This window comes from Halichoerus grypus, chromosome 15, assembly GCF_964656455.1.
Source record: "Halichoerus grypus chromosome 15, mHalGry1.hap1.1, whole genome shotgun sequence".
In the NCBI taxonomy this organism is placed as follows: domain Eukaryota; kingdom Metazoa; phylum Chordata; class Mammalia; order Carnivora; family Phocidae; genus Halichoerus; species Halichoerus grypus.
In genome coordinates this window covers 60,066,664-60,088,215 of record NC_135726.1, presented here as the reverse complement: position 1 = coordinate 60,088,215, position 21,552 = coordinate 60,066,664, and the positions used below count along the sequence as shown (strand labels likewise).

General features: G+C 46.1%; 1 protein-coding gene across 2 annotated transcripts; it reads left to right on the top strand.

Moving 5' to 3' along the window:
• The first annotated feature begins 9,643 nt into the window (after nt 1-9,643).
• Nucleotides 9,644-19,912, top strand: LOC118532504 (uncharacterized). Of its 2 annotated transcripts, XM_078062887.1 has the most exons (3): nt 9,644-9,865; nt 12,225-12,351; nt 16,497-19,912. In XM_078062887.1, the coding sequence occupies exons 1-3, from the start codon at nt 9,833-9,835 to the stop codon at nt 18,812-18,814; spliced, it is 2,478 nt and encodes an 825-aa protein (XP_077919013.1). In that variant the 5' UTR covers nt 9,644-9,832; the 3' UTR covers nt 18,815-19,912. The 2 variants fall into 2 exon arrangements, with proteins under 2 accessions (XP_077919013.1, XP_077919014.1); XM_078062888.1 differs by lacking the exon at nt 12,225-12,351.
• Nucleotides 19,913-21,552: the final 1,640 nt, after the last annotated feature.

Sequence of the window (21,552 nt, the reverse complement as noted above, 5' to 3'; positions counted from 1 at the left end):
CCCTTTCAGTCTACAGTACTGTTTTCTTCTCTGGATGTGTACCACTATTGATCTCTTCATCTGTTTGGAGCATGTGGGTTATTTCCAGTGTTTCCCTTTCACAAACGAATCCCTTATTATGAAAATTATATTTTCATTATAATTCCTTATGCAGATAGAGGTTTTATTTTTCTTCTGTTTAGACTCAAAGCACAATGGCTAAGTCACAGGTAGGTGAGTGTTAACATTTTCATGAAAGGGCCAAAATGGGATCTAAACTTTTCACCACTGCATTCCCACCAGGCGTGTGTGAGAGTTGCAGTATCTTCAGTCCCTGACAGTACTTGATAGGGCCAGTCTTTAATGTCAGCCCTTTTAATGCGTGTGTAGTGCTATGTTGTAATTGCATTTCCTAGGGATTTCTGATTTTCAGCATTTTTTCATGTGTTTATTTACCACGTGTATATCTTTTGTGGTGCAATTTCTGTTCCTATCATTTGCCTATTTTCTTTGATGTGAGTTATGTGAGTTTCTTTGTAGTTCCCTTTTTAATTACAAATAAGATATGCACACAACAAAGATACATGTTGGAATTTTCCTCATTCACACATGGTGTGACATTGTTCTCAGTGGAGTCATAGTAATACTGGAAGGCTATTTCTTCATTATTTTTCCTGAGATTTTTTTGTGTCCTGCACAATGTCATAGCCCAAAATACCTTACACATTTAAGTCTAGGGTGCATTCTTACCATTATGTCATCATTTTCTTCTTAAATCCAGCCATTCAGAAAAACAAAACTCCATCTCCGCTTTGTAGTGTTTGCCAATTTCCAGAGTGTAAATTCTTTCACTGTGAGAGCAGGATATGCTCAGAAAAAGGTGCTGAATAACTATGTGGGTGTTTGGTGGAAAACCACTCACTGGGGGTTGTGAGCTGGCTGGAGGTCTGCAGGAGCCTCACAGGCAGGAGACGTTAATCCTGACAGGCCGCAGGGGAGGGACATCCCTGAACACCCTGACTGGTGACTGAAAATCTGGCTGGTCTCAACCTAGTAGTGGCAGTTTTGTCAGGCATGCCCACCAGGTTCTGAGTTGTTTTCTCCCATCCCGCCCAGTACACTGAAAGAACTTCTCACCCTGGAGCACCATCCTCCAAGTGATTTTTTTTTTTTAAAGATTTTATTTATTTATTTGACAGAGAGAGACACAGCAAGAGAGGGAACACAAGCAGGGGGAGTGGGAGAGGAGAAGCAGGCTTCCCGCGGAGCAGGGAGCCCGACACGGGGCTCGATCCCAGGACCCTGGGATCATGACCTGAGCCGAAGGCAGACGCTTAACTGACTGAGCCACCCAGGCGCCCCCTCCAAGTGATTTATTTCCTTCTCTTTCCTCCTCCTCCTGCTCCTGCTCCTCCATTTTATTTATTTGACGGCACAAGCAGGGGGAGTGGCAGAGGGAGAGGCAGAAGCAGGCTCTCTGCTGAGCAGGGATCTGGATGTGGGGCTAGATCCAAGATCCTGTGATGATGACCTGAGCCAAAGGCAGACACTTAACCAACTGAGCCACCCAGGTGCCCTCCTTCTCTTTCTGTAATAGTTGACTGCTGGTCCCCCAAGGGGTCTACATTCTGTGCATCTCACCACAGCCTTGGGCTGTGTTTCCAGACAGTTGTCTCAGGGGAAGCCTGCTAGGCCTGCGGAGGGGGTGGGCGCTTGGGTCATTTCCAGCCTTCTCCTATCCTGGAAGGACTGGGAGCCAGGTGGGGTGGAGGCTGTCTCAGAATAGATCTGGGGTCAGTGTTGGTGCAGTTTTTGTTTGTTATCTCCAGGTGGTGACTTTGGCCTTTTGTTTGAACTATCCCATTTGACCTTCTGCCTGTTTTGATCCACTTTCAGCTTCCATGGCAAGGGGCACCCCTTCCACCTGAGGGCTTGCATGTCAGAAGGATCTTTTGCGGGGCGCCTGGGTGGCTCAGTCGTAAAGTGTCTGCCTTCAGCTTAGGTCGTGATCCCGGGGTCCTGGGATTGAGCCCCGTGTCGGGCTCCCTGCTCCGTGGGAAGCCTGCTTCTCCCTCTCCCTCTCCCACTCCCCCTGCTTGTGTTCCCTGTGTCTCTGTCAAATAAATAAATAAAATCTTAAAAAAAAAAAGGATCCTTTGCATTTGTAGGTTGGGGGATGCACAGGAAGGTCAGGTTTCCTGGTTCAACCTGAAGCTGCCAGCTGGGCTCTGATGGGTCTCAGCTCCTCTCACCTAGAGCTTAGTGGCTACAGCAAGGGACCATCTCACCTATAGTGCACCAGTTCTGGGACTCTAGAAGTTTGGCACTGACTTTTGCCAGCTGTGCAAGAGACTGGAGGAGGCGGTGACAGGCAATGTAAATCTCTTTAAGGCTGCCCTTAATGCATGGGCTGTAATGACAATGGCTTAAAAGAAATTCATTTAACTTACCAGGGTTTTTATTTTTCAAAAAAAAAAAAAAAAAGGAAGGAAGGAAGGACAGAAAAAAGAAAGAGAAGGAAGGAGGGAAAAAGGAAGGAAGAAAGGGAGATAGGAAGAAAAAAAGGAAGGAGAGGAGAGAGGAAGGGAGGAAGAGGAAGAAAGAAAGGAAAGAAAAAGAAGGAAAGAAAGAAAAAAGGGGAGGGGAGAGGAGAAAGAAAGAAAAAAAGAGGAAGAGAGGGAGGGAGGGGAGAGGAGAGGTGAGGAGAGAGGAGAGCCAGGAGGGGTACATCTTCTCATGCAAGGAAGTGTGTACCCAGGTTGGGTGCTAATATAGGAACCTCTTCCTCTTTCTCTATGAACCCTCCTGTGAGCGAGATGGCATCTTGGGGAGTCAGTGAGAAAGGGGCTGAGCATGTGGAGATCTGTGTGGGGTCTCCTGAGCATCTCAGTACCAGGTAGGAGACAGGGGTGGCTCAGGAACAAAGGAGATAACTGGAGGGAGTCAGCACCCTGGGTAGAAGATTTAGGAAGGACCCTCTGGGCTGAGTTCCCATACTTCCTCTGGAGCCTAAGTTCCCACCGCTGATCCTTAAGGCAATACCCTCCCAAGACCATTGACCGTTTTTTTTTTTTAAGACTTTATTTATTTATTTGACAGAGAGAAAGTACAAACAGGCAGAGCAGGCAGAGGGAGAGGGAGAAGCAGGCTCTCCCGCTGAGCAGGGAGCACAACGTGGGGCTCGATCCCAGGACTCGGATCATGACCTGAGCTAAAGGCAGATGCTTAACCAACTGAGCAACCCAGGCGTCCCTAAAACTTTCTAAGGTTTTAACAAACTTTCCCCAAGATTTAAATCGTGAACAAAGTCTCGTTGACTAATTAGGCTTGTTTGTTTGGTATGTTACATTCTGGTATGGGGTCATCATCACTTGATATTCTGGCTATTGAAGTGTTATGTGTCACAGAATAACTGAGTTTCTTTGTCAATTGTATCATAATGAACTCTCATATCAGATCATTAACAATGTCCATTTCTGAGTTTTTCTCATTTATAATTTTTCTTATTCTTTTGCAAAATGAGTTTTCATCTTCAAGGAGGTTCATATAAAGGACTTTTAGGACAAAAACAGGTATTCAGTATCTTTAAGATCATAAAAATGAAATGAGTAAGAATTTCCAGAACCAACTAAAAGCTGCATTCAAACTAAACAAGAACTAGTAACATGGGACTAAATGAACTAAGAATATGATTATAGTTTTGTGACTCTTGCTTGAAACATTGCTGGTTGTCTAATGTTTTCTCTTCCAGATTAAGGAAACTTTCTCAAGATATCTATGACTTACAGAAAGGTGAAAAAGTATTCATTTGTGAACAAATTTAAGCATTTAACTTTTCTCTCTACCTGAACCCTCTGAAATTCAAAAGGTCTCAGTGAGTATTCTTTCTTCCATGGCAATCAGAGTCATTTGCATAAGTTCAGTAATTGTTCTCCTTGTAACAGGACACCATTGGAAACATTGGTTATTTTACCAAGGCTTTGACCGGAATGTCATATTTGAGAGAGACGTGCATAGACTCAGATATGACCACACAGCTTTAAGGAACTAAGGTTGACTTTATGAAACCTGGAGCCATAAAGCCCCATGGAACTGTTGGCCTGTTACCTTGCTTACAGAGTTCCCAGCAGCGTCACCAGGTGAGTAAAGAATGTCACTTCCTGGCAGTGCAGGAACGTCAGCATACTTTGGGGCCCTCAGGAGGAGGAATCCAACCAAATGTACAGGTATTGCAGGCATGTCTGATGGCAAGTACTTGGCTTGGCTTCTGGCCTGGAGAGGCTACTGACAGTTCAACCTAGAGATTCCTTATAAAAGTTCCAGCAAAGCAGATTCTATAAGATCTATATGACCAATCATTATTCTTGCTGAGCTTATGTAAATGATTAGGCCATGTTTGTTAAAATTGGACTTGTTTTTCAAATAAATTAGTCCTGATTTGGCTATCTCTGATTAAAAATGAGGGTTATTTTAGAAAGAAAAATTGTGTTTCAATAACACGGCTTTGTGGATGTTAAATTCTACATCTGATTGTCTTTAAATGTTCTTTACCTAAGCTAGACAACTGGAGGTAGACTTCAGAGAAATTACCACAGTAGCCCATGTATAGACAACCTTCTTGCTTGTTATTCTGTGGGGATAATAACAGGACCCCATGGACATATTATTATTTGAACAATGGAAAATGGGATTGATTCCCCAACAATTGTATAACTCAACTAGCACCTTGACCAATTCTATGTGGCTGGGATGGTGAAATCTCTCCTTAAAAGCCAGAGCATATCCCACTCCATAGGGTTAACTATGGGCTTGTAGAGATAATGGATGACCCCACTTTCTTTGTTTGGATGATGCCCTTGGGGATGCCCTTATCTCTTGAGACAAGTCTTTTCCCACTTGCCAGTGATTCTTTATAATTAGGATATTGTTAAGGCTGGACCTTAAACAAAAAGGGCTTCTTGATGGTTTCAACCCTCATAGTCGTATTTATCCTGGAAGCCACCTCTATTGAGGTACAATTGCAAACAAAGGCTTTAGCTAAGCTTACAACAGCCCTCCCAGTAAAAGGAGCCTCAAAGCTCACTATGGGACAGTTCCTGACTGTAATGACTTCACATCTGGTCCAGAGTGTCTTAGAAACCAAAGGCCATCAATGGATGATGGGAGGTTGACTTATTAAATATCAGGCTACACTTATAAATATGTCTGGAATAATACTTGAAACCTGTCAAACTTTAAACCCAGCTACCCTTATGCCTGGACTTGATCATTGTACTTCTATAGAGCATAATTGTTCAGAGGTTATTGATCTTGTTGATGCCAGTCAACCCGATTTAAAAGGAGCACCTATTGAAAATACAGATGGGAGTTGGTTTACTGATGACCATAGTTTCATGGAAAAGGGACTAAGAAAAGCTGGGTATGCTCCAGTGCTCTCTTGTGCTTTGCAATCGCCAAAGCCTTCAACATTAATATTTATACTGACTCCAAATATGCTTCCCTAGCCCTGCATGTCCATGGAGCAATTTGGAAGAAAAGGGGATTATTATCAAGCCATAACTCCCCAATCACACATGGGACTGAAATTAATTACTCTTCTTATGGCTGTACACCTACCTAAGGAGGTAGCTATAATTCACCTCAAAGGACATCAAAGGATATGACCTTAGAATCTAAAGGAAACAATTTGGTAAACTGTGCAGCCAAGCAGGCAGCACAAAATAAACAAATATTAAGTCTTTTACCAGTCTGAACTCCAATGAAGTCCATAAGTCCAGTCTATTCAGACCAAGAAATGCACAGGACTGGCTTGTTAATAATGAAGGGAAAAATCTTTATACCCAAAAATAACCAATGGAAAGTAATACAGGATACACACCAGGGTACTGATTTGGGCAAAAAGGCCATGGAGGTGACAAAAACTTTGCTAAGAAAAACTGTCCCTAGGTTTGGACTCCCGTGGTCCCTACAAAGTGACAACAGACTCTCTTTTATTACACAAATTTAAAAGATGGCCCTCCAAAACTGAATAGCCTTTGATATCTTCACTGCAGTTAAAGGAGGCCCAGAATTCGATGACTGTCTCCTAACAGGACCCAATGGCTATATGGCTCTAACTCGTGTCCATGGCTTCCCCCAGGCTGGATAGGCCACTGTACTCTAGGTTTTGCCTGGATGCACGGATGTATTATTAAAACCATTATCAACCTGGTCATCCTTCCAAATGTAAAATGATGGTGGACATGTTCTGTGTCTCACTGGTAAAAACACGTAACATCTATTTTTGTTCCCTCTTTGGAACTGGATGATGTTTTTTTGTTTTTTTTTAAAGATTTTATTTATTTGACACGGTGGGGGCGGAGAGCAAAGAGGGAGAGGGAGAAGTAGGCCCTCCGATGAGCAGGGAGCCATAGGGCTCAATCCCAGGACCCTGGGATCATGACCTGAGCCAAAGGCAGACGCTTAACAACTGAGCCACCCCCAGGCGCCCCTACATACATGTTCTTTCTTTCTTTCTCTTTCTTTCTTTCTTTTCTTTCTTTTTCTTTCTTTCTTTCTTTCCTTTCTTTCTTTCTTTCTTCTTTTTCTTTTTCTTTCTTCTTTCTTTCTTTCTTTCTTTCTCTTTCTTTCTTCTTTCTTTCTTTCTTTCCTTTCTTTCTTTTCTTTCTTTCTTTCTTTTCTTTCTTTCTTTCGATTTTATTTATTTATTTGACAGAGACACAGCGAGAGAGGGAACACAAGCAGGGGGAGTGGGAGAGGGAGAAGCAGGCCTCCTGCCGAGCAGGGAGCCTGATGCGGGGCTCCATGCAGGGCTGGATCCCAGGACCCTGGGATCATGACCCGAGCCAAAAGTAGATGCTTAATGACTGAGCCACCCAGATGCCCCTATTTATTTACTTTAAACAATTTTTTAAAAAGATTTTATTTATTTATTTGACAGAGACACAGCGAGAGAGGGAGCACAAGCAGAGGGAGTGGGAGAGGGAGAAGCAGGCTTCCCGCCGAGCAGGGAGCCTGATGTGGGGCTCCATCCCAGGACCCTGGGGTCATGACCTGAGCCGAAGGCAGACATTTAACCGACTGAGCCACCAAGGCGCCCCTGGACAATGTTGTTTGGCACATGGAAACTCTTACTTTGTCAAAGCCCTAAATGACACTCAAAATAATATTTCTACATTAAATACTAAAGTAACGCAAATGCATGAAGTAGTTCTACATAATAGAAGGGCATTAGATGGTTTAACTGTTACAGAAGGTGAAACTTGTGCTAGCATAAAAACAGAATGCTGTATATATGTTCCAGATTACCACAAAATATTTCTGGTTTTCTAACTGACATGAATACTCAAATTGGTGCTTTAAATGATCTCTTTCCTTTAATGATTGCTTTAAACTGGACTGGAGGAAAATTATCAGAGGTCAACTATCAAAGGACTCTTACTCAGACATCTATTTCTCATTATAATATTAACCTTATTTTGTTGTCATTTCCAGTGGCTCACTGCCTAGTGTCAAGACTCCTTCACTGCCGTACCTTCCAGCTAACAGATGATCCTTTCTACTCAAGGAGGTTCATCTATGTTGACGGCAATAGATTCAGCTGCCTCCCACTTTTGTAACTCCCCATACATTCCCCAACTGAGCAATATTGATCCATAGGTAGGGACATCTCTACACTCCTATTCAGTAGGAAGACTTTACAGAAGATGAAACCTTCCACCTTCAACAAACTTAAAGATTTAAGAGTCAAAATTGTTCAGGGAGGAAAGATGAGGGAACAAAAGGCAAGCTGAGGACAAATCAGAAGCTAACACCCAACACCTCCCAACCCCATGGGATATATGTGACATTCCTCAGGCACTCCTGGTTGCCCTAAAGGAAAAACAAATAGTTAGCTTACAGTGCTCACAATCCTACAAGACGTGAGTCTCCCTCAATTTACCAAACACCTAGAATTTATAAGAACAAAGCATTTCTATCAATGGTCTAGCTTCCAGAAGGGAATGTAAATACAATTAAATGTCTATAATCTGCAGCCCACTGACAGGTATTTGAAGCAGGCAAAATATAATGTTCCTCCAGGAAGCTCCCAACTATCTTACTGTTAATGCCTTAGAGGGGTAAATAACCTTAACGTGACAAAGGCAAGGCCTCCAGTATACTGTGAGTCTTCTTTAACATATGAAAGTTCTTTTGAAACCTCCCTTTTTCCTTACCCTCCCCAACCCCATAGTATATAATCAGCCACACCTCACAACCCGGGGCAGCAGCTCTTTCTGCCCCTGGGTCCTGCTTTAATAAACCACGATTTTGCACCAAAGACGTCTCAAGAATTCTTGGTGATCGGTGCCAGGCTTCACCCCACTGAACCTCACCTATATTCCAAAACCACATCACTTGTTACCATCACACCTGCCACATTCTAAAGTAGTTTCATATTTCTGCGTTCAAGTTTCGTGTCCTTCCATGAACATAATAAAAGTCACATGAAGGCAGGACCACTTCTCTTGTGCCTGCATTTCTCTCATACACCTACACAAAGTTCCTGAAAACCCAGTATGAGCACAAAGCACATTTGTTAGAACAGTGAATTAACGTGACATTTGCATTTCCCTTTCGTTTTAACTTTTCCGGTTGCCCTAAATGTCCTCTTTACTTCTCCCTCCAAAATACTCTGAAAATTTGGGCGCCTGGGTGGCTCAGATAGTTAAGCGTCTGCCTTCGGCTCAGGTCATGATCCCAGGGTCCTGGGATCGAGTCCCGCATCGGGCTCCCTGCTCCTTGGGAGCCTGCTTCTCCCTCTGCCTCTCTCTCTGTCTCTCATGAATAAATAAAGAAAAAATCTTTAAAAAAAAAAAATACTCTGAAAATTAGTAAAGGAAACCACATTTGACATGGTCAGTTGGCCCTGAAAGGGGAGATCTCGCACATGTAGGGCATGTATAATCAGCAGGAGGAAGGAGATACTTTTTATCTTGATAAGGGAGCATGCTTTCTTGTTAGGATTGTAATCTCCTTTACACAAAAGAAAGGACGATCTCTCCTTGTGCCCGCAAGAATACACTAAACTTGGCATGCAGCCAATGAAAAACAGCCACGACTTCAAAACCTCTTCAGTGACCTTTTTTGAAAGCCGCCCCCTCCAATCTCCTTCTAAGACCTAATAAGAGCTGACGTTCCATTATTCTCTTCAGACTTGCTTGTCGTTGGCCAGTGTACCTATGCCGACTTGAAATTCCTCTGTTCCTAAAGGAACTGTTCGCTGGTGAAATGACTGGCTATTTACACTTAAGGTTGACAGTACTATGCCTCAATGTTCTCAGGAATGACAGAAGTCACATTTTGATGATAAAAAGCCTCACAATGTCCAGGCACATGGGTCTAGCACGGTGACATCTCTGTTTTATTCTATCTTTTCCTAGACGTGTGGCGCCTTCTAGAAGGTCTCTGAGGTGGTAACTACCTTTAGCTTTTCCTGACGAGCGCGGAGACCTATGCTCTGGAACTCCGGGGTGGGGGACCCCCTACCGGAGACCGCCGGAGCTCCGGGAGCCACCCCACCCGGAAGAGCCCGGCCCCGAGGACGCAGCGAGGAGCCAATGAGGGAACAGCACACGGCGTTTCTAGCCGTGCGCATCCGCTGAGGGCGGGACTTCCGCCCTCATACTTCCCGCCTCCGCACCCCCCGCGGTCTTTTAGCCTCCGGTTGGGTCTGTTTGTCCCGTAAGGTTCCGGAGCGCGCGTCAGGATCCGGGTGACTGATCGTGAAGACGCGAGGGGAGGCGCTGTCCTCGCCGCACCCAGTGGAGTCCGGGTGTCCGCTCCCGGCCCCGCTGCCGGCCCACCGAGTCCGATGGCGGCGGCCGCGCGCAGGGCCCCGGCTCAGGTGAGCGCTCGTCCCCCGGGCCCTCCCGCCGTCCCCCCACCCAGACCCCGAAGGCCCGAGCGCGGGGCGCCGGCTCGCGTCCCTGCGGCCCAGGCCCCGGTGTCCGGGACGGGGAGGCGGCGGCGGGCGGGGGCCCCGTGCGGGAGCGGGCTCGGGGCCGAGGGCGGCTGGGGCCGAGGCTGGAGGGGGCTGCGCCAGCCGCGGGGACCAGCACGTCGCCGTTCTTCGTGTCAGGAGCAAAGTGCAGCGCGGCCATGAGGCCCGTCCCCGCGCTGCCCGAGAAGGCCGTCTGTCGTGGCGGGAGTGAGGTGGGCTGAGGCGGGGGTGACTAGGCGTTGTCTGGCCGCCGGAGAAGAGAGCCCGCCGCGGGGGTCGGCGAGGAGGCCGGGCGCCCAGGAGGAGGGCACGGCAGGCGGCGGGGGCTCTGTCCCCGGACTGCTCCTCGGCCCGCCTGGATGTGGGAGAACTGGCTGACTGCTGGTGTATGTTCTGAGAAGGGCTCCGGCAGACCGGGGTGCTGCGGGTGAGAAGAGAGGGGGAGGGAGGGAGGGCCCCGGGCTTGTGGTCCGTGAGCCTTAAAGATAAGGTGAAATGTGGCGGTAATTTTATCTGCACGAATGGGTTTCTGTGGAGACGGAAGTGGACTGCAGTTTGGAACAAACAGGCCGAGTCCGAACAGAAGGCCGGTGTGGAGAACGGGAGAGGTGGGCTTTCCTGAGGGGAAGGCGGCGAAGTCGCGAGGCTGTTACAACTGCAGGTCCCCTGGAGTGAGCTGGGAGTTGTGGCTTCTGATTGGCTGAGCTGTCGGGTGGGGCGGTCAGGACAGACGGTCTTCGTGGGCCTGTGCTGGTGAAGTACTATCCCCATATAAGGTCAAGGCAGTCTCTTCCTCTTGGGTGTGCAGTTGATCAGTGTGGCAGTGCCTGAGGGCTCCCTATGCCTCAACCTCCCGACTCCATTTTCGTGAGGTTTCCAGTTACTAATTTTCACAGTTCCTAGCAGCTGAAGGGACGGAAGCGCCCATTAACTGGGTTGAAGGTAGCAGTGGGTTGATTTTCCTGGGGGATGTCCTACATTGTTTTGAAATTGTTCACAGTCCCAGATGTGTCAGAGAAGCGTGAGTCATGGAATCAACTAGGGAGCTGGACAGCAACGTTTGGGAAACTGGGGGAAGGTTTCAGGATGGAGGGTTTGAAAAGTAATGGCTACCGTGTGGCCTGCGTGGAGATCTGGATCACAATTAGGAAGGGAATGCGGAGTGTAGTGGCGACGCTCCTAGTAGGTCAAGTATCCCACTAAGAGGTGCTGACGAGTGGTTCTCTTGCGCGGCACGTGGTTGTGGTTGATGGGCATTGTCAACATGAGTGAAGGAGAGAGAAAGATCTGGCCGATGATGGCCAAGGTTCCTTGGGATGATTGAAGAGATGGCTGAGGACATCTAAGATTGAGACAGGGTGACAGGCTGGGGCTGCTCTCTGTTCCATGTTCTAGGGCTTCACCAGGATCTTGTGGTCAGCTTTTCTGGTGTCTGCGGTGTTTCAGAGTCTTCTGCTAGAAAATGTCTGGGGCAGATGTCATTTGTGGTTCGCTGTGCCTGGCAAGGAGACCCTTAGGGCTGGGGTTTTCACAGAGGTTCAGTAGAGGATGGTTGGTTCCCGATGGTGGAGGGACAGCATGGGCAGCAGAGAAGTAGAAGAGGGTCTGTGAGTATCCGAAGTTGACAGTGGTTGTGAGTGTCTGTTGTTGAAGGGAGGATTAGAGGCAGGTGAGGAGGGCTTCTCAGCAGCATTTGAGGCTTTCCCTCATTTGGGATCCATGAGAGTACTGGGGTAGGACTGGAACCTATTTGAGTTTGTCAAACATCCTTTGGATGTCATGTGACAAGCACAAGTGTGAGTCAAGGGAGGATCCTTTGGTGTGGGGCAGGAAGGTGTGGGAGTTCATCTGTGGGGTCTGAAGACATGAGAGTGGTACAGTCTACAGAATCCTGTACACATGGAGGGGAAGTGTGAGCTAAGGGCCTCAGCGCCCTGGTATTGAAGACTTCCTGGTAGAGCAGGGCCTATAATTGGCTGTGTTGAGGGCACAACCTGGGAGACTCCATGGGAATATCGTGGCAGGGGGATGGGACCTTGCAGGCCAGACCCAGAGCTTAGAGTGCATCTCCGTGTCCTCCTGCCTGTTACTGCTGAGGACTGAACACAGTGATTGATGGGAAGGTGAGAGGAGAGCAGCATTAGAGGCACCAGGACCTGGTATTTATTCTGAGGTGGGGAGACTGGGGTGGATGTGTGGGGGGTTGGATTATGTGTTCTCAGAGAGAGAATGTTCATGGTTTCATCTGTCCTTTTCATGAAAGGGTGGTGTGACCTTTGAGGACATTGCCGTGTACTTCTCCTGGAAGGAGTGGAAGCTTCTTGATGAGACTCAGAGACGGCTGTACCACCATGTGATGCTGGAGAACTTTACACTTATATCCTCACTGGGTAAGGCCCTCAGCCTCCCCTTTGACCTGGACTAGACTCTGTACTCCCGAGTCCCCCCTCTGCATTTTCCAGGGTAGGTTAGTCCTTCTCTCGTGTGGACTGTGGACACTGCTTGCTTCCCCAGCTTTCTGGGTAGTTGCTTTTGTTGCTAGCTCTGAGTTGTTGGTGTGCCCTTTTCTCTGCCCTGCAGCTCCCAGTACCCTCTGTGCTGAGCCCTGATCAGGTAAGATTGGAGGTCAGTGGTCATGCAGTGAGGCTAATGGATTGCACCTTGCTTGTCTTCTCCCTGGCTGGGTCCGTGTATCCAGATCCATGACTTTTCGATGACCTAGGTTTTGACCCTTCTCTTAGGTGACATTTCCTTGTGCCTTCCTGTGCCTGAAATTGGAGGCATTGGTATGGTCACTACTTTAGTGGACCGTGGGCTAGTTCTCAAGAATGTCCTGTATGGATCTTTTGGTTTTAGTTTTTTTTTTTTTTTTTTAAAGATTTTATTTATTTATTTGACAGAGGGAAATACAGCGAGAGAGGGAACACAAGCAGGGGGAGTAGGAGAGGGAGAAGCAGGCTTCCCGCAGAGCAGGGAGCCTGAAGCGGGGCTCGATCCTAGGACCCTGGGATCATGACCTGAGCCAAAGGCAGACGCTTAACGACTGAGCCACCCAGGCACCCCTGGTTTTAGTTTTTAAAGATTTTATTCATTTATTTGTCAGAGAGCAAGAGAGAGCAGCAGGCAGAGGGAGAAGCAGGCTCCCTGCTGAGCGGGGAGTCTGAAGTGGGACTCAATCCCAGGACCCTGTGATCATGACCTTAGCCGGAGGCAGATGCTTAACCGACTGAGCCACCCAGGGGTCCCTGTATGGATCTTTTTGTAATGTTTACATCTCTTCTTCTGCCTGCCCCCCTCCTTCAGGTTTGTTAGGTATGATTGACAAATCAAATTATTATTGAAAGTATTACATAATGATTTCATGTACCTAAACATTATGAAATTAGTACCAAAATGAAGTTAATCAACAGAACCATTACTTGGCATAGTTACCTTTGTTGTTGGTGGTGGTGAGAAAGCTTAATATCTACCCTCTTAGCAAATTTCAGCTCTACAAAATGCAGTATTAACTGTAGTCAACATGCTGTATTAGTTCCTCAGAACTGAATCATCATGTAAATGAAAGTGTGTATCCCTGACGACCATCTGCCCCCCTCTTCATGTGCACAGGCGCGCTCTCAGTCTCTCTCTCACAAATAACTAAGTCTTTAAAATAAAAAAAAGGATATCCATGTAAATAATGCCATACAGTATTTGTCTTTTCTGTGTGATGATTTCGCTTAGCATAATGTTTTCCAAGTTCCTCCATGTTGTGGCAAGTGGCAGTGTTGCCTTTTTATGACTGAGTTTTTATGCATGTGCGTGTTTACTGGATGTTCTTTTTTTTTTAAAGATATATTTATTTATTTATTTGTTAGAGCATGCACAAGCAGGGAGAGTGACAGGCTGAGGGAGAAGCAGGATCCCCGCTGAGCAAGGAGCCCCATGTGGGGTAGGTCCCAGGACCTTAGGATTATGACCTGAGCCGAAGGCAGATGCTTATCCGACTGAGCCACCCAGGTGTCCCGTGTTTCCAAAATGTTCTTTGTCACCTTACTATTTTGCTTAAGAGTTAAAAAAAACTTTTTTTTTAGCAATCTGTACACCCTGTGTGGGGCTGGAGCTCAGAACTCCTGTGATCAAGTGTTGCATGGTCTACCTACTGAGCCTGCCAGCACCTCCCCTCCCCCCGCCCCGCCCTGCCCCAGATGTTCTTTGTAACTCTAAACCCTGACACACACTTAAAGAGGTTGCTATATTTTGGCTATTGTGAACAGTACTGCAGTGGACACGGACATGAGGATAGTTTGCGGAGATACTGATTTTGTTGCATTGGGATACACACATAGCTGATATTGGCAGTGGTGGAACATATGGTCGTCTGTTTTTAACTTTTTGTGTGCGCTCCCTAATGTGTTCCATCATGACTTCCGAAATCTATATGCCCAGCAACAGTATTCAGGGGTTCGCTTTTCTCCACATCCTCACCAACCTGTCTTGTCTTTTTGGTAATAGCCACTGTAAGAACTACGAGGTGATACCTAGTGGTGTTGGTTTTCATTTCTCTGATGATCAGGGATTGTGAGCTCAAGTTGGCCACTTGAACGTCTCCTTTTCAGTCTTTTGTGTGTTTCTTTGGCTCTGCTGCAACTTTTCCATTTGGTATAGTCCTACTTGTTCGCTTTTGCTTACGTTATATATGCTTTGGGTGTCCTATTCAAAAAATCATTGCCAGGAGTAGGGTTAAAGAGGCTTTTCCTGGGCGCCTGGGTGGCTCAGTTGGTTAAGTGACTGCCTTCAACTCAGGTCATGATCCTGGAGTCCAGGGATCGAGTCCCACATCGGGCTCCCTGCTCGGCGGGGGGTCTGCTTCTCCCTTTGACCCTTTTCCCTCTCGTGCTCTTTGTCTCTCATTCTCTCTCTCTCAAATAAATAAATAAAATCTTTAAAAAAAAAAAAAAGAGGCTTTTCCCTCTGTTTTTGCTGGGAATTTTAGGGTTTCAGGTCATAAGTTTCTGTCTTTAATCAGTTACACGTACGTTTCAAGGATGTTGTAAGATGGGGATCCACTCTTGTTGTTTATTAATTTGGATACTCCGATTTTGCAGCAGTTGTAGAAAGAGGTTATTTCTTCCCCAGTGTCGTTTCTTGGCATAACTGTCAAATAGTAGTTGACTGTGTATGTGTGGCTGTCCTTATGGGCTTTTCCTTCCATTCCGTTGTTCTGTTTTTATGCCAGTACCCAATTGTTTTGAATTGTCTAGCTTTGTGATCTAGTTTGAAATCAGAAATGTGCTGCTCAAAGATTTGATCTTCTTTCTGAAGATGGCTTTGGCTTTGGGCTTTGGTTGACTTGGTGGCAACTGTTCCAGTGTCCTCCGAGGAGCAGGAAGCTGGAGGCTCTGCTGAGCAGGGACTGCAATCGCACCCACCCTGTGGCAGATGCAGATAGCCCCAGGCCTTATTTCCCACCCGTCCCCACATGTCTCTGCTAATAACAGTCTCCAGCCCTCTTTTCTGTGTGCTTGTGCCTTCTTTTATGCTCCACTGTGTACTAGTCCATCTTAATTGGACGGTTGAGCCCTCGGAGACTAATGTCATTCATGGACAGCTGTGGGTTGATTTTTCTTGGGGTTAAGGATGGTATCTCCCATTCTACCTTCCTGCTGATAACAGTTCCATAGGACATTTTTCTGTGTCCGTCGTGTCCTGAGTAGCTCTGGGACAGTGCTAGCGGTCCACTTGGCCTGTTTTCCTACAGCATTTCTATCTTCCTGGTATCCTGTAGTTGCTCAGCTACGGCTTACAGGGAGGAGTGCCTTGTGTATCAAAGCATGGACATGCTCCAGACATGACCAGGTGGTGTCATAGGGAGCCTGTTTCTCATGAATGTTAGCTGGCAATGATGTGATATCAGGCCTGTGTTTAATCACACTGGGCAGTAGGTTTGTTTGTTCAGCCAGAGTTTGGTGCCATTGCCGATGGCCACACCCCGCTTCTGTCTTTCCTTCCTCGTTGTTGACATTTTTTTGTCAAATGGATTCTACTCCTTTGGTAATTCCGTGAATGCCAGTACAGGGATAATCCCTGCATCTCAGGTGTCCACATCTCACCCATTTCTGTCACTGCTCTTTCTGTGTACCTCAACATTCACCCCCAAACATTTTGAAATGAGATATTCACGTGTCCTTAAACTGACCTTGACTGCAGTCAATTTCGTGTGATTGGATTGTGCTGCCACCGTCTACTCAGCCAAACACCAGCAGCACAAACGGTCCTACACAAACCTTTGTGTAGGCAGAAAACAAGTTGTAGACCCTGGCTGTCTTCCTTGTGTCATACCGTAGTTTTTTGTCCTTCTGGTGTGCTCTCCATAATACTTTGACCACTCGGGCCCAGTAATGCACGACGGACACTCCTTCAGTTGAATTTCATCTCCTGTGTGTGGAAAAGCATGCTGTATGGTCCTGCCTAGATGAGTCGGGTGCATGTATGTGATGGGCTCACCCCCTCGCTATAGTCAACACAAATTTCACCAGCGCTTCTTTGCCTTCAGGTTGTTGCTGTGGAGCAGAGGATGAGGAGGCACCCTTTGCCCAGAGCACTTCGGTAGGCGTGTCACAGACCAGGACGCCCAAGGCAGCTCAGTCTTGCCGGAAGACCCACCCCTGTGAGATGTGTGGTCCAGTCTTGAGAGACATTTTCCACTTGGCTGCGCACCAGGGAAAAGAAAACAGCCAGAAACTGTTGAGGTGTGGGGCCTGTGGGAAACGATTTTATTTCATTACTGACTTCAGAAAACGTGAGAAACAGCACATGGGAGAGAAACCCTTCAGAAGCCGTGTGGACAGGGCCTCTGTTGTGAAGAGCTGGGGATTCCATGGTTCAGGAAAGCCCCTTACCTGTGGAGAAGTTCAGAAGGACTTCCTGTCTGGCTCAGGGCATCTGCAGCAAGAGGCCACTCATACTGGGGAGAAGCCACACACGGTCACCCAGTGCAGGGCAACTTTACAAAGCAGAAAAAGTCATGACACCTGGGGAGAATGCAAGAACGCCTTTGGTCCCAAACACACACATATTCAGGACCAGGGTGTCCACCTTGGAAGACAGTCCTTTGTGTGCGGTGAATGCGGGAAAGCATTCAGGTACAAATCCTTATTTGCCATACACCAGAGATACCATACTGGAAAAACATACGAGTTTGGTCAATGTGTAAAATCCCTTAGGCAGACACCAACCCTGAATGAACATGGAAAGACTCACAGTGCATCCAGACAGTACACGTGCAGCAAATGTGGGAAGTCCTTAGGCCGTAAATCTGTCCTCATTGATCCCCAGGGATGGCACAGTGGAGTGAAGAGTTATGTTTGCAGTGGATGTGCAAAAGCTGTTAGCTGTAGCTCAGTGTTGATTACTCATAGTGTTGAGTCTGGAGAAGGGTTTTATAAGTGTCGTGGCTGTGCAAAATCTTTTCCCTCTATGTCTGCCCTCTCATATCATCAGAAATCTCATGCAGGGAAAAGACGGTATGAGTGCAGTGATTGTGCGAAATCTTTTACCAGTAGTTCTGCCCTCCGTTCTCACCAGATAGTTCACACTGGTCAAAAGCCTTATAAATGCAGTGCATGTGGGAAATCTTTTGTTCGTAATTCTTCCCTACGTTATCACCAGGCAATTCATAGTGGAGAAAGGCCGTTTGAGTGTAACGAATGTGGCAAATCTTTTATGAGTAGTAATGGCCTCCGGTATCACCATAATGTTCACAACGGAGTGAAGCCTTATAAGTGCCATGAATGTGGCAAATCTTTTATGAGTAGTTCTTGCCTTCGTTTACATCAGACCATTCACACTGGAGAAAAGCCTTATAAGTGTGATGAGTGTGGGAAATCCCTTGCTAGTAGTTATTCCCTCCGTTCCCACCAGAGACTTCATACTGGAGAAAGGCCTTATGTGTGTATTGAATGTGGGAAATCCTTTCTCCATAAAGTTACCCTTAGTAAACACATAAAGCTTCACTCAGGTGAACGGCCTTATGAGTGTAATGAATGTGGGAAATCTTTTACTACTAGATATACCCTCCGTTATCACCAGCGAATTCATACTGGACAAAAGCCTTATCAGTGCATTGAATGTGGGAAATCTTGTACTACTAGTTCTGACCTCCGTAGTCACCAGAGAGTTCACACTGGAGAAAGGCCTTATGAGTGCAGTGAATGTGGGAAATCTTTTACTCGTAATTCTGCCTTCCGTTATCACCAGAGACTTCACACTGGAGAAAGGCCTTATGAGTGCTGTGAATGTGGGAAATCTTATACTAGTAGTGCTGCCCTCCGTTCACACCAGAGTGTTCACACTGGACAAAAGCCTTATGAATGCTGTGAATGTGGGAAATCTTTTACCACTAGTTCTGCCCTCCGTTATCACCAGAGATTTCACACTGGACTAAAGCCTTATAAGTGCAGCGAATGTGGCAAATCTTTTACCACTAGTAAACAGCTCCGTGTTCACCAGGTAGTTCACAGTGGAGAGAGGCCTTATGAATGCCCTGAATGTAGCAAATCCTTTTCACGAAAACATACACTCAATACACACAAAAAGCTTCACTCAGGTGAACGGCCTTATGAGTGTAATGAATGTGGGAAATCATTTACTGTTAGTTCTACCCTCCGTTTGCACCAGAGACTTCATACTGGAGAAAGGCCTTATGCGTGTAATGAATGTGGGAAATCTTTTACTGGTAGTTCTGCCCTCCGTTCGCACCAGAGTGTTCACACTGGAGAAAGGCCTTATGAATGCCGTGAATGTGGGAAATCTTTTATCAGTCATAATGGTTTTAGATACCATTGCAATCTTCACACTGCAGGAAAGATTTAAAATAGCACAGAAGGTGATACTTCCTTGCTTAGTATAGTTTAGGCTGGAGGACAACCTCTGAGGCAGCCACCTACCTGACTCGAACGTGGTTCACCTGAATGTCCGCAGTGGAATGACTTCCCATAAGTTCCAGCTATTTTCAGAAAAACTCAGAACCTGCATTGTGCTCTCTGGTGTGCATGCAATCATTGCAAGATGGAAGTCCCTGTCAGTGTCTGTGGCAGATGTCCTTTCACCTCTGCCACGTGGCGGTTCCCAATAGTGTGCATAAGTCACCACCCCAACATGGTTAATGATGCCGACCTGTCTGCTTTCTCGTTTGCGCATCTAAATTATGGGTAATTGGAACTCCTCATTCCGTTCTAAGTTAGGGCATGGATGTGACCCAGTGTTGGTCCACAGTGGGTGATCTGAGTTCTGGGTGGTGACTTGCACAGGAAGACTAAATCCCATGGGAATGTTGTTGGTCTCATGATGCTTTGATGACTGTTTGCAGCTCCCAGGTCACCACACAGGAATTGTGTGCCACGTGTTGCTCTGGTTGATGCATTAGTAAACGCCATCTTGGTTTAGTTACCTTTAATCTTGTACATTGTGTGCACTCTAGAGGGTGGTTTGAAAGCAGGATTGGGCTCTCCCAACATGAGGGAACGAGTAGATTGTGCATCCCAGACTTGCTGTGTCTGAGAGGATAATTGCAAATAAATAAAAAATACGGACATACATATATACATAAATAATCCAGCTTCTGTGTTAATTTGCATTATAACCCAAGACCTTTGTGATGGGCTGAATTGTACCCCAAATCCATATTTTGAAGTTTTAATCCCCAGTCCCTCACAATGTTACAATAGTTAGCTACAGCATCTTTAAAGAGATCATGAAGTTGAAATGGGTTATTAGGATGGACTCATGTAGAATGGCTGGCACCGTGATAGGGAGATGAGGATACAGGCACACACAGATGACCATGTAAAGACAGGGAATCCCCATCTACAAGCCAAGGAGAGAGGCCTCAGAAGAAACTAACCCTGCTGACACCTTATGTTTGATGTTGAGACTCCAGATTTGGGGGAAAATAAATTTGTTGTCTGATCACCCTGTGTATGGTATTGTGTTATGGCAGTTCTAGCTAATACAGCCTCCCAGGATCCATATCTGGGTTTTGTGGTCTGGATGCTAGCAAGTTTTGTGTGCTCAGAGGTCACCGTGAAGAGGGAGCAGTTGAAACCATCTTCAGTGCTTGTGGAAAGAACGATATTTTGCTTGTCCACAGCTGATAGCACAGGATGCCATGCACTTTTGAGTGGAATCTCTACCCCAGATCCTTCAACGGAGCCTTGTGATGTGGTATACAGTATTCACTTGTAACACCACAGGGGCAGGGGAACTGTAATTTGTAATCTAGATGACTGGGTAATAGGTACTTAGAGGACACATCAGGCCCCTGATGGAGCGTATGTCTTATAAAAGTATATCCACAGATGATGTAGTGACTGGCTGGGCAGGATCAGTGTTCACAAATTCCTCACTTTCAGACATACATCCTGTGTAACAGGTCATTATAAAATAATCCAAAGGTCCCTGAATTCTGATTTGCTCTCTGGTGCTTACATGTCAAGGCCATTGTGTTGCAGGCAGGAAAAAGGTAAAGACAAGGGAGAATTCATCCTCCAGGGATGTAGCTTTTGTGAGCCTGTCCGGCCAGTATGCTTGTTGGTATCCTAAAGGATAATGGCAGACACCTGTTCTGAAACATCCTCTTCCCAGGGTGTCTCCCAGGTACTCCCCAGCCTCTACGGCTAAAAAAGCAGAAATTTCTGGAGGTGGTGGTGAGGAGTCCTGCTCCCATTAATGGTTGCTAAAGATTTGTTTCTGTCCCAAAGTCCTTGAATAAACCATTTCTCCTCTAGGTGGACTTCTCAGCCTTTTTCTTTGGCCTGAAGGCTTGGAGGTCATTTTGCAAGTATGTCCGTTTCCATCAACAGTACTGTTTTTTTCTCTGGATGTGTACCACTGTTGATCTCTTCATCTGTTTGGAGCATGTGGGTTATTTCCAGTGTTTCCCTTTCACAAACAAATCTCTCTATATAATTTTCATTATAATTCCTTATGCGGATAGCAGTTTCATTTCTCTTCTGCTAAATCTCAAAGCACAATGACTAGGCACAGGCAGGTGAGTGTTAACATTTTCATGAAAGGGCCAAATGGGGTCTGAAGGGTTCACTACTGCATTCCCACCAGGTATGAATGAGAGCTCCAGTATATTCATCCCTGCCAGTACTTGAGAGGGTCAGTCTTCAATGTCAGCCCTTTTAATACGTGTGTAGTGGTATGTTGTAATTGCATTTCCTAGAGATTTCTGCCTTTCAGCATTGTTTCATGTGTTTCTTTACCACCTGTATGTCTTCTTTGGTACAATTTCTATTTACGTCATTGCCTATTTTCTTTCATATGAGTTATCACTAGTTCCTTTTTATTTACAAATAAGACCTGTATAACAACTTTGGAATTTTCCTCATTTGCACATCGTGTGATATTTTTCTCGATGGAGTCTTAGCAATCCTGGAAGGCTATTTCCTAATTTTTCCTGAGATTTTTTGTGTCCTGCACAATGTCATGGACCAAAATACCTTACACGTTTAAGTCTAGGGTGCATTCCTACCATTATGGAATGCCTTTGTAAAGTCCAGGCATTCAGAAATATAGAACTGCATCCCCGCTTTGTAGTGCTTGCC